Source organism: Cibotium barometz, chromosome 2 (assembly GCF_041138505.1).
Source record: "Cibotium barometz isolate CiBa-2024 chromosome 2, ASM4113850v1, whole genome shotgun sequence".
NCBI classification, from domain to species: domain Eukaryota; kingdom Viridiplantae; phylum Streptophyta; class Polypodiopsida; order Cyatheales; family Cibotiaceae; genus Cibotium; species Cibotium barometz.
Window position 1 is genome coordinate 17,406,853 of NC_141047.1, and position 13,695 is coordinate 17,420,547.

The 13,695-nt window shown below is 44.4% G+C and overlaps 1 protein-coding gene across 1 annotated transcript in view; it reads right to left on the bottom strand.

Moving 5' to 3' along the window:
• Positions 1–450: 450 nt before the first annotated feature.
• The window catches only part of LOC147640741 (uncharacterized), a 30,114-nt gene continuing 16,869 nt past the window's right edge, over positions 451–13,695 (bottom strand). The window contains exons 4-5 of the mRNA XM_086814606.1: positions 1,030–1,884; positions 451–943 (exon numbers count right to left, since the gene is read on the bottom strand). Of these exons, the coding sequence (XP_086670732.1) occupies positions 764–943; positions 1,030–1,884 (1,035 nt within the window). The 3' untranslated portion in view covers positions 451–763. The remainder of the gene's footprint in view (positions 944–1,029; positions 1,885–13,695) is intronic.

Sequence of the window (13,695 nt, forward strand, 5' to 3'; positions counted from 1 at the left end):
GGATTGTTTAACTGAACATTAACCAAATACTACCATTCATATATGACTATTGAACCTGTGATTTTTGTTTTTTACTTTATTCAAAAGAAATAAAAATTGCTTGAGCAGATCTGCAATTGCGCTCTCTCAAGAAAACAACAGAAACACCAACAATACAAATGGTAAACAAAACAGGGGGGAAAAAAGGACTTACATCTAAGCACTATAGTCTCGAGTAGAAAAAGGACATGGGCAAAAACACACTTTGAACAGAGGACAGTAAACAATAATGACCTGATGAACCTATCGGTATCACAATGCCTAACGATACGGCCACTATACCCTGGCAAAGCGAGGCACAATATAAACATTTGACCCACAAGTGGCACTTGCTGCAGGGCACAGCAGGAGTTCAGAATATTAAAGGCTTTCAAGCTTCCATTTAAAGAAAAAAAAATAAGCCAAAAAATGTTATCATAAACCTTTCTTGCTATACCCAAAAACCAAAACTAAAATGAATTGTTCACCAATTAGAGATACTGGCCTGCATCTGTTCATGACTTTACACTTGCGTGTTTGTGCACAGTGGAAGGGTGCACACCAAAAGATTATTCATCACCATAAGAACCTTACATATCTCATCCACCAACCTTAATCTTCTGGGAAAAAACAAATCAATGTTTCAAATGCTTTGAGATCGAAGTGTTACTTCTATTGACGAATAACAATTGGGTTAAGCAACTGTGCCAAAACTTCCTGCAGACAAGTCTAGACAACTCCCATATCAATGCACAGTGTAGGATAAAGCCCTTCGCAAAAGGGATGACGGCTCTTCATCTGTCTCCGAATCAGAAGAAGAGAGGCCTGAAGACATGCTTCCTACACTGCCCACCAAATGACCAACACCAAGAGCTTTGAGGTTGTGATTGCCTCTGCTGTTGAGAAGCTTTTTTCTCTCTCTCATCTGCAATGAGACGGGACAAGTTGAAGACACATAAGAACTTAAGATAAAGCAATCAATACCAATACCTGCTTAGTGCAGTCACAGACCTGATAAAAGGCATTGATCTCCTCTTCTGTCAATTCGCTGCCTTCTGCATTCTCTTCCCAACCAAGAGACCGCATGAAGGCGGCTTCTTCCTCCTCAGAGTCTCCAGGCATAAAAGAATGTAAACTGTCCTCTTTACTCTCTTTCACAGAGCTATCCATGATCAAGCCATTTTCTGAAGTATCCTTCAAACCCCCACTCTCCAACGAAGACTCAGTGAAATGTGAGCGCTCACCTACACCATTCTCTTTTGCTTCAGAATCATGGCCTACAGGAGCAACTTCATTAATGATCGCAGCCTCTCTTGGACTCAGCAAATCACTCTTTGTCTGATGTAATGAGCCAGATGTATTGGAACTACTTCCATTTTCAGCTGCCTTCTTTCGGAGTGCATTAAAAAAATCACTTCTATTTTGAGCTTGAAGTGAAAGCCGTCTGTCATCTACCAGAAGTGTTGGATCCTTTGCACGCAACCCATCTGGAACAGCAGCTCCTGGCAGTGAAGGGACTCTACGATCATGAGCCTGTCTGCGTTGCCCGACTCCTGTGGCAGCAACAGACATCCCTGCAACATTTGTTGCTGATGCAGCAGTAAGGCCAATGTTTCCTTGAGTGGTCACTTGAGGTACATTGGTTCCATCACACTTTGAGGTAGTAGAAACTGGAACTCCATCTTTGCTGGACTTCAGGACAAGCAGTTTTCCTTGGGAGTGCTTCGGAGTATCTGGTCTGGCAGGCATTATTGACTTATGTGACGAGTTCAATTGCAAGGAACCTGACAGCTGATTCAATTTTGAGGTTGTTATTGTACCATCAACTATACGACTCGTCTTGGATTTTGCTTTATCAACCAAACTCTACACCAAAAAGAGCATGAATTAGTCCATAATCTCTCTGAAAAGCAAAAAAAAAAAATTAAGCTACTTCATTTTTCAAAACAAAAGGGGCTACTTTGCTCTAAAATGCCTTCAGCCTTGCATGCTAATCATCACCCCCCCCCCCCCCCCCGCAAACCCTAATAATAATAATAATAATAATGATAATAATAAAAATAAAAAACATAACGCACATCACCGCCCTCTAATGGTCCCAATTCCAAGGGAGGGGTGTGTGTGTGTGTGAACACTATATAAAAGTGGAAGTGTGCCATGTCGCATTTAATTATTAGAGTGTAATATTTGTATGGGTCAAAAGACAAGGCTACAAGCCTACAAAAGCATTGTACATGGTGGCATCACTTCTATCACATCAATCAATCACATCATTGAGTCATGCAATACTCTCTTTGAGCACTCTCTCTCTCTCCCTCTCTCTCTCTCTCTCTCTTACACACTCATCAACATGGATCTCTTTGATCCCTCATAGCTTAGGCTTGAACCTGTGCAAACCCTAGTCCTAACCTACAATGGTATCAGAGCATCTTTAGAGTTTGTCTGCTTTCTCGGGTTTCAGCCTGCCGTCGCCAACCTGCATTGCCATCAGCCGCTGTTATCCGTGTCGCCACCTCCACCTGCCCTGGCCTGTCTTTGCCCTGTTGCTTCTGCTGCTCAAAGTCGCCATTCAGCTCCACCCTGACCGCCTTCTACTCCCGCTGCTGCATCAGGAGCACCACTCAGCTCCACCTCCGCCCTTTGCCTTTGCATTGGCCGAAGCTGCCCTCTAAAACTATTTGGCCCTCCTAGCTCTATTTCACATGATGAAACCCATGCACAGACACCAGACAAGTCAAAGAAGACATGGGGACAGGGTCCATAAGATTTGATTAAGAAAAAGCACCATTCTTGGTCAAAAAGCAAGAAAAAGCAAAAAGTCAAACAAGGTTGACCGTGAGCCAAGGGCACCATTAGAAAGAGGAGACTAAGCCGGACCATTTTGGCCCCCCTCTCTCCAGAGGGAATGTATACGTGGGGAGCCGCTGCTTGGTCAACTTCGTCAAGGCTAGCTATGGGATACGAGACGGAGCATGCCAGCCAGGCCATCAGATTCATTGGGGGCCAGCCTCGCCTTGTTCTATCACCAGATTTCTCGACAGACAGCTGGACACAGGAGAGGGATTTACGATGGGAGCTTCTCAGCAGCCTCACCATATGGTTCACTTGGAGAGCCCGTTGTTTCAGGGCTTTTAAGGGGCGACTGGAGCCACCAGCAGAGACTGTTCGGGCTACCTGGCAGGAGTTGATTCACACCCTACGAGGACAGTACGACCGCATCCGGGGCGACTCGGATCGAGCGATCTTGCGACGCCAAGCTTTCCACACCACTTGGCGCAGCGGCCCTTTCTATATTCTACACGCGGGTACCCCCCACTGGCACTACAGGCCACCTGTTTGGATTTTCCCCCCTCCTATTGTATGATACAGCCTCTCAGTTTATTTGTACTTTTTTGCACCTAGGGAGAGTCTCCCTAGCTGCCTTGATTGGTCTCTGCTCTGCCTTCTTATGAGCAGGAGAGGGTTTGTAGTCCATTGGGCTTTTTTATAGCTAATGAAAGGATCTTTTCATGGAAAATAAAATAAAATAGTTACACCCTCCCGCAAAATGAAACTAAAGGTTGAATAGTACTAGTAAGTGCTTTAATGTTCATTGATGAATCTTCAAACTTCATATTTCAAAATTTTATAAGTAAACTATAAATTTTGTATATATATATATATATCAGAGGCAACGTTCACTACGTTTGGAATCTTTTGAGCACATTTTTCAAACGTACTAAACGTATCGTTTACTACGTTTGGAAACGTGGAACCACCTTATTTGGGAAGTGGTAATGAGGTAGGCGGTGACGGTAATCCCAAAGTAAGGTTTACTATTCCGTAATGACAAAATTTGTGTACCATAGGTCCCAAACATTAGGTCCAAGATTCTTAAGGAGTGTCACGACACCCCTTCTACTAGACACCCTTGGATACACAAGACATTAGCTTTAGTGAAACACACTTTGTATTAGCCAAAGATGAAAGGGTATGTAGAAGATTATGTCCTCAAGTGTCAGGTTTGTCGAGCAAATAAAGCTGAACGCTTTAGACAGCCTGGGATCTTGCATCCTTTGCAAATCTTAGATAATAAATGGGAAAGTATTTCCATGGATTTTATTACTGGATTGCCAAGAACACATCAAGGCCACGATACTATTTGGGTTGTGGTAGATCGCTTGACAAAAATGGCTAGATTTTTACCGACACGAAAGACCGTTACAGCTATGCAATTAGCAAGGCAGTTTATCGAGCAATTGTTTAGACTGTACTGGTTACTGCAGGTCATAGTCAGTGATAGGGGCTCTAAGTTTACAAGTGACTTTTGGAGGCTTCTTTTTTAGAAGTTGGAAACAACTTTGAATTTGAGTTCCTCATATCATCCTCGATCTGATGTGGCCAAACTGAAAGGGTGAATCAGATTTTGGAGGATATGCTTCGTGCATGTCTCCAAAAGACAGAGTTCATGGGAGGATTATCTTCCTATGTTAGAATTTGCATATAACAGTACTAAGCATGCAAGTACAAGTTTTAGTCCTTTTATACTTATGTACGATTTTCAATCTGGATCACCTGTTACCGTGCGATTTTCAATACTTCAACATGATGCAGCACGTAATTTTTTGCAAGATATGCAAGAAATGTTACAAGTTGCAAAGGAATCTATTAGAAGTACTCACGACAGAGACAAATATTATTCTAATAGACATCATTCATCCAAAGTGTGCTCTGAAGGAACGATGGTGTACCTGCGAGTTCCGAAAGATTCCGAGACTTTACGGACGGGTCTATCTCCAAAATTACTCCCTTGATACTGTGGACCATTTCGGATTACACGCCGGATTGGTTCAGTTGCATATGAACTTGACTTGCCTTCTCATGTGAAAGTTCATCCCATATTTCATGTCAGTAGACTTAAGGAAGTACTGGGTGGATAACTCCTCAAGAAACCATAGATGTCGAGGATATGACATTTGTGCCACACAAACCGGAAAAGATTCTTGGATTTCGTGAAAGACGATTGCGGCATACGCTACTCACAGAATACAAGATCAAATGGAAGGATCGTGTTGAGGAGGACGCTACATGGGAAACATTGACTACCCTTCAGAGGGACTACCCTGGGTTTTTATTGAGCTTAGGAGTGAGCTCTTAGAGAAAGGGAAGTATGTCATGTGCACAGAGTGTATCTACCGTGTGCTAGACTAGCTTCGAGGCTTGGGGAAGCTTGGAGCTAGGCAAGCTGATTGGCGAGCAAGGCCAGGGATAGAAATTGACGGGCGGGCACCCAAGTATGGACGAGCGGGCACCCAAGTGTGGACGCCTGGCCAAGGTTGGTTAGTTGATTCATAGAGTCACGTGAATTTTTGTGAGAGCTCTATGGTCAAGAGCCTGGATCTAGTGCAAACGTGCACCTGCTTCATGCAGCCGAGTCAAAAAGTAGTCTCGAGGCCCGCGAGGGTAGCTCCGTGGCGGTATGGGACGTCACAGGGTAGAGATTGGTCGGTACGTTTTGCTAGTTAGCTCAGCTCGTGGCTCAGTGGAGACAGCCAACACTTGTGGGTTTTGCCCACGACTGTCAAGGTTGGGTGGTGAGTCAGGCCTGCACCCCCTTCACGTTATTTCGCTTTGTTTTGCAGGTTTCAAGTCCTGTTTCAGGAGCATTCTTTGAGGAGATCCATGGGGATGTGACATGATGTAACGGGAGCAGGTGACTGTAAAGGAGCAGCTAGCACTAGGGTTGTTGCAGAGGGAGGAGGAGCTCCACGTGGAAGAGGTAAAAGATTAGTAGCATCTACCAGGAATGGATCATCCAGAAGTCGGAAGATGCATCAGGTGGAGAGGAATCAATGCCAAACAAGCTCTCATCAAACCGAGCATCACGGGAAATGATGTCGTCATCAACCTCCGGATCCCAGAAGGGGTAACCTTTGGATCTCAGACTACACCCTGTGAAGATCATCCTCTTTGACTTTGGGGCGAGTCGTCCTTTCTTATCTTGAACATGCACATAAGCAACACAGCCGAAAACACGACGAAGATGAGAAACAGACGGCTTGTGGCCTGTAAAAGCCTCCTCTGGAGTCATCTCCTCAACCGCTTTTGTGAGAGAGCGGTTAATGAGATAAACTGAGGTAGCCATAGCTTCACCCTAGAAAGCAGGAGAGAGACCTGCATGATGCAACAAAGCATGAGCCATCTCTTTGACGGTCCGGTTCTTTCGTTCCACAACTCCATTCTGTTGAGGAGTATAAGGAACTGTAGTCTGTCGGGGAAGCAAGCAAGTCATCAAACGGTACAAACTCGCCACCATTATCAGTCCAGAGGAATGAAACTCTACCCCCACACTGATTTTCCACCATCGCGATCCAAGTCTTGAAACTCGTAAAAGCATCTGACTTGCGAGCCAAAAAACATACCCAGACTTCGCGAGTGAAATCATCCACAAGAAGAAGAAAATATCGAGCCCCGCCAAGAGACTCAACCTCCATAGGGCTTGCAAGATGTGCATGTATAAGCTCCAGTCTTCGGGTTGCTCGATGAGTGGCCTCCTCTGGAAATGCATCTCGATGATGCTTGCCCATCATGCAGGATGAGCAGATGTGTGAGAGAGACCTGAGCTGAGGTAGTCCGCTGACAACCTGCTTAGAATGGAACTTTTGTTAAGATAGCAATGGATACATGACCGAAGCGAGAATGCCACAAAGAAGTATCTGCCTCAAAAACCAAAGCCAACACGCATGAGAAAAGCTGATGAATATGAAAATCAGTGAGGGATTGTCATGTGCATGATAAATGCCATGGACATTTTTAGGGCTAAATCCAGAAGAGGCAGCCAGATAAATAGTATGAACCAGATAGAGACAGGGTTTGGAGCACAAGATACAGAAGTGGACATGTATGGACTCAGAGCAAGGCTAGAGGGCATGAAGGAGGTGTCCTGACAATGCGTTAGAAGCAAACATAGGCTGTCGGCTGCTCACAGAACAGGTCGGCTGAACCAGAGAACAGGGGCAGCACAGCAGGTGCATCATGATCAAGGAGGAGAACTAGTTGGCTGCGTTAAAGAGCATTTTAATGCATTTATGACTGGCCGACCAGCAGTCGGCCAGCATACCAAGTGTCCAAGACCCATATAAATAGCCAAGTGTGCTCATTGAATGAACCATTCATTCCTTTATGAAGTGGATCATTAGGGTCCTAGTTTAGGACAGGATTTTGGGTGTTCACCACCTTTTGTACAAGGCAGCCTATGGCTGTAGTAGAAGTACCTTTTTGTACCATATGAATACACTGAATTTCTAGCACTTCTCTCTCTCTACTCTCTCTCTATATCTACGTTTTGCATCAGATGTTTTCCAAGAGTGTTTAGGGCTGAAAGAAGACTCCCAGAGCTTCCACGTGTTACATTGGTATCAGAGCATCAGGCTCAGCAAAGCTTAACACTGATTCAACCCCATATGATGGTGTACGGGTCCAAGGTACAAGAAAGTACACGGATACGAAGCCCAAGGCAAGGAGCACAGAAGCGGGAAGAACTCCCAGGAGGTTTGTTGGTGGTGTTCCACAAAGCCAAAGGGGATGGCAATCCTGTGAGCCAGATAGGTTCTCGGGCAACGGTCCCAAGGAAGGTTTATCCTCCAAGGGTGATGTGAGTGTGCCAGACTCATTTCTCAAGAATGAAGACCAAGACGGTGTTCAGAGTCAGGGCAGGAATGGATTGTGGACTAGATGGAACACATGCATAGATCTTTATCTGAGACAGAGTGTGTTGGAGAACAGGCCGGGTTTTCAGAGAAAAAGGGTTGCCAGGGATGGATGGATGACAGAGGGACTTCAGGAAAAAGTAGTATGGGATGATGACAGTCATCCAAGAACAAGTTGGAAGACCGTCATCAAGTTTAGCAGAGGGGGATGTCATGTGCATGATAAATGACATGGACATTTTTAGGGCTAAATCCAGAAGAGGCAGCTAGATAAATAGTATGAACCAGATAGAGACAGGGTTTGGAGCACAAGATACAGAAGTGGACATGTATGGACTCAGAGCAAGGCCTAGAGGGCATGAAGGAGGTGTCCTGACAATGCGTTAGAAGCAAACACAGGCTGTCGGCTGCTCACAGAACAAGTCGATTGAACCAGAGAACAGGGGCAGCAGCAGGTGCATCATGATCAAGGAGGATAACTAGTCGGCTGCGTTAAAGAACATTTTAATGCATTTATGACTGGCCGACCAGCAGTCGGCCAGCATACCAAGTGTCGAAGACCCATATAAATAGCCAAGTGTGCTCATTGAATGAACCATTCATTCCGTTGGAGTGGATCATTAGGGTCCTAGTTTAGGACAGGATTTTGGGTGTTCACCACCTTTTGAACAAGGCAGCCTATGGCTGTAGTAGAAGTACCTTTTTGTACCATATGAATATACTGAATTTCCAACACTTCTCTCTCTCTCTACTCTCTCTCTATACCTGCGTTTTGTATCAGATGTTTTCCAAGAATGTTTAGGGCTGAAAGAAGACTCCCAGAGCTTCCGCATGTTACAAGGATTTGGGAAAAAAATTTGGTGATCTTGTAGAGAACTCCATTAGCAACAACAACCGAGAGAGTCTTCCTGTCGATTACTTCGATGACCTCATCATCAAAGCATACACCAAGTCCCTTCTGAGAAGCTTTATATACTGAAAACAGATTTTTAGAAATTCGTGGTACATGCAGAACATCATGTAAGGTAGCACAGGAACCCAAACAAACATTACCAACACCGGTGACAAGAAGCGAAGAGTTGTCGCCGATACGAACTAAAGAAGAGAGAGTTTGGTAGTCCAAGATATGGGCCTGATTGGTCATGTGGGTAGAAGCACCACTATCACCGACCCATTCCACCGCTTCAGGTGTGACACTAACCTCTTCAGCAGAAGTCATATCTGTGATCACGAGGAATGAATCCTTTGAAGAAGTGAATGAATCTGTGACTGCCATGTATGCAACTTTGGAAGATCCCTCCTCTGAAACTTTGCCTTTATCTTTGGTGTTGTCCTTGTCAAATGCTTTAGAAGCATCGTGGGCTTTATACTTGGCTTTTGCCGCTCGAGAATCATCACGACGAGCAAAGCAACGAGCCTTAGTATGACCTGTCCTACCACAATAATCACATTCATTGCTTTTGTCCTTGGATTCCTTAGAATCCTGTTTACCCTTGCCTTTGCCTTTGTTTTTGTTGTTGTTGTTGTTGTTGTTGGTGTTGGTGTTGGTGTTTGTGTTGGTGTTGGTGTTGGTGTTGGTGTTCCCTTTTTTGCCTTTGCCCTTGTCAGAGGAAACAAAAGCAGACTACAACTTGCCTTTTCCGCGAAGCATGCACTTGTCATGGAGATAACTCACAACTTCCTCAAAAGGGGGGAGAGGATCACGGAAATAAATATTATCCCTGAAAGAATCAAAGGAAGCAAGCAACTTACCAAGAAGTTTATGGATGGGATTGTTGATGGTGCTCCCGTACTCCTCAAGTTGCAGCTTGATACGGGAGAGCTCTCCAATCTTCTCAATGAAGTTATCTAACTCAGTGATAGTAAGCTTCTCCAGATCTGACTCCAATTTTCACTGTCGAAACTCTCCCATACCTCCTCTAGATCTCTATCCACATCTAATGAGCATTACTCCGAGAGGAGACAAACTGTGCCTCTATGGATGGAGTCATGCAATGGATGATGATAAGACCAGCCCGAGCATCCAATATGCTTCTCAAAGCAGGGTCCACCAAGTGAGGTGTGGAGATAGCCATCCACACACCGGCTCCTTCCAGCAACAACTGAGTGTAGAAAGACCAAGTATGATAGTTGGTTGTTTTAAGCTTCATGGAGTCACTAACTTGGGGAGGATTGTAGGATGGTATGTGGGTAGGGATGGGAGCAAGACCTGGATGAGAGAAACTCAAAGAGGAAAGATTGGGAATAGGAATCACCTGTAGAGCGGCAAGAGCACGGGATCCAGGCTGTGATGGTGCTGGAGAATCAAAAAGAGAAGGAGCAACACTCGAGAAACCTCGTGAAGCCGTGTCCTCTGACAAGAAACCTTCTCTGAAGAAAGGGGCTGAAAAAAAAAATCAGCAAGTCCTCCTCTCAGGCTGTGCACAGCAAGAAGAAAGGGAGGGAGGGTGGGAAACTAAAAGGAGAGGAAGAAGATCTCTCCAAGATGTAGTTCCTGTCCTCAGCACCTAGAAGAGGGCTTCAGCAATCAGAAAAATCAGCAATCTTCGCTGAAAATTCAGAAATACAATAGTCCCAAGTGTCAAATGAAGAAAACGCAGCACTCTTGAGGAAGCCTCTACTCCCGGAAGAACTTAGAAAACGCAGCACCTTCTACGCTGAAATCTGCAGAAAACACAACAAACTGTCAAAGCCTCTGCTCCAAAACAAAAAACGCAGCTCTCTTTTGCTCACAGGTCAGCGTTTTTCTCTAATACCATGAAATAAAGTGAAGCAAATACAAAACACAAATGTAGGCCCAGGTACAAGACCTGTAAATGTTGTTTATTGCTGAAATCTGAGCACGAGGGAAGCCCGTAGGTGCTGTACAATGGTAAGAAGCAGAAGCAGCTGCTAATGACCTCAACTGAATGCTAAAAAATGAGATGAACGGGGGGAAAGGAAGTCAGCCCTTATATATTCCCCCAGGATGATGGTCGGCCAGCTGGAGCAGGCCGACAGCAAGACAGTAGCATAAAATGCCTAAAAATACCCAAAAATGGTTTAAAAAATGTTGAATAATCTCTGCTAAGATATGCCAATGCGGGCCCTCATAAATCGCCAATACAAGCATGAAAAAGGTGATGTAGACCCTCTAGAGATGATATAATCCAACAGAGTTCGCTTACAACAATACAGTGCATACTTCTATGGGTAAGCCGCCCTTTGAAATTGTTTATGGCAAAGTTGTTTTGCCTCTTATTCTCCACACCAAGGATGAAATATTTACAGCAAATGAATATGTTAGGGATTTGGACACTACCTTTTCACAAGTCGGGGCAGCCATACAAAGATCCCAGGAAAAGCATAAGAAAGTTGCATATAAGCATTGGAAACAATTGGAATTAAAGCAACGTGATTGGGTTTTGTTAAAATTCCAAAAAGCCCACCTGCATAAAAAGACAGGCAAAGAGGACATGTATCCAAAGCTATCTTTGAAGGATTACGAACCATTTCAAATCTTGGAAAAGATCAATGAGGTAGCTTTCCAATTGGTGTTACCAAATCATTGGCGGATATATAATGGCTTTCACATTAGTCTCTTGAAGCTGGTCCTGAGTCAGTGAAACCGGTAATGGAGAACCACCCTGAACTAGATGAGCTTGAAGAGATCCTGCACCCTGAGTAGATTGTTTTTCACAAAGAACGAAAGGCTGCTGGTGGCAAGCTTGTTCATATCTTGTCAAATTCAAAAACTACAAAGCTTACTTTAAGGAGTACCCGGATCTCCTTACTGTCTATTTGGAAGCTTTTCAATGCAAGCAACCGATTAGAAGCCGGGGGGAATGTCACAAATCCTCTAGAGCTATGACATGCAGAAGGATCTCCAAGATGTTGTCTTGGAAGTATCCACCCAGGAGCATGATACACTCACTCATGGAATGGTGGTAACCCTGGTGAGTGATTATGTGAACCCATGGAAGGGTGATAACCCTGGTGAGTCTTATGTAAACTCATTGAACGGCAGTTGCTCTAGTGAGTATTTAGATCCTGCATGGGCGGTGGCAAGTGCACACGGTCGGGACTACTTTGTGTACAAGATGGCAAGTCAAGAGATTGAATCCAAATTATTGTGCACAAGCATATGCCTATGAAATACACTTGCATGTGTGACTTCATTTGTTGCATGGACATTGCCTGGTATTTTACCTGAGAATGTCCACGGACATCGAGGACGCTTGGACACCCCGTGGACGCATATGTGCACACCTGTTTGGAACTTATATGGTGGTCTTATGTGTTTTGCAAGTGGTAAGTTTGCACATCTGATTTATTTTAATTATTAAAGCCCTCTTTACTACGGTTTATGATTACAAGGTCGCATTCACTTAAAATCTGGTCATAAATTGTACACACCAGAGTTGGACATATTTTAATGCACTATGGCCACGATGCCATCTCGTGGACGCGTGTGTGCACACCTGTTTGGGACTTATATGGTGGTCTTATCTATTTTGCAGGTTTAATTATTATAGTCCTGTTCACTAAGGTTTATGGTTGCAAGGTCACATTCATTTAAAATCTGGGCGAAGAAGTCAAAAACTTTACACACCAGAGCCGGACATATTTTAGTGCACTATGGCCAAATGTCAATATGGGCACCCAAGCACATGGAAAGAAGCACACAAGTTGCGTAAAAAGACTGGGGAGCTATTTTGAAGCCCACGAGTTGCTTTTCTAGGCAACCCTTGTGTGTTGAACAAGGCAAGCCACATCACAAGTGTGATTCTACCACATTTTTGGCATGACGATTTCACCTGTAGGGAGCTCAAGGCTGGTCAACTTGTATACAGGGTGCTCTAGGGCTGGTGGACTTGCACTCTCAAGTTGAGTAGAAGGGGGGGATCACGTGCATCCCGCACTTGGATGCCACGTGGACATATGTGTACAACAAGTGCCGGACCAGGAGTGGTAATTGGTCCCTTGTGAGCCCTAGTCCGAGACGAGTCAACCACAGTTCCACTCTAAGCATCTTGGTCGCGCCCATAGTAGTTAGGAAACACGTTTCCTACAGGGAAGGAAACGTGGAACGCGTTTTTTTCAAGTAAATTTTTTGACCTTTCTTTTTAACCAAATCTAACGTTGAAATCTGTGTGACTCTTTTGATAAAGTTTTTTATGGTTTCCGTGTGCCGCTTTCCCTCATCAAGGCTGATTTATTTTGTATTGTTTATGGACATTGGACCATGACTGTTAATTCATCATGATTCATGTGACATGAACACTTCAAACTTATAAGTTTTAACCTATGTAGTGTCATGTAGGGGGGGGGGGGGGGGGTGGCATGGAACGATGGATGATTGGATCATGGATAGTGGACCATGGTCTTTGAATCATGATCATTTGACATTGATGATGGATGATTATATGGTTTTTGTTATTTGTGATTCAAAGACTGTAGGCTTCAAATTGATGTTTCCATGTATTCTATGCATTTAGTGTTATTTTTACATATTTTATACAGTATATATTTGAAATTTTGTACATGCAAAAACCTGTAGGTAGGAAACTAGTAGGAAACTTTGGGCTGATTTTACGAAAACCCGTTTGAAACGCGTTTGAAACTTTTAGGAAACCCGTTTCAAACAACCCCCTAACTACTATGGTCGCCCCGCACATGAAGCAATGCCAATCTGTACTGTGAGTCACCCTCTAGAATGATGACAAGTGTTCTAGGCATGCCAGATGCAACAGCCTTGAGAAAGCATGTAGTTGCATGTAGGTTTGCATAGAGTATAGGGTGGTAGGTAGCCTACACTTTGGGCCATGTGGGACAGTCCATGGGCCATGGCTATGGCCCACAAGCCCCATAGCATATAGTGGCCAGCCCTTATAGGGCAAAAGGCCTAGTCGGCCAACCCAGATGGCCTTCACAGCCAATCGGCCAGCCATGGAGGGCTAGTCCGGCAGGCGGCCAGCACACAAGGGCAGCAAGGGGGTGGCCAACATGT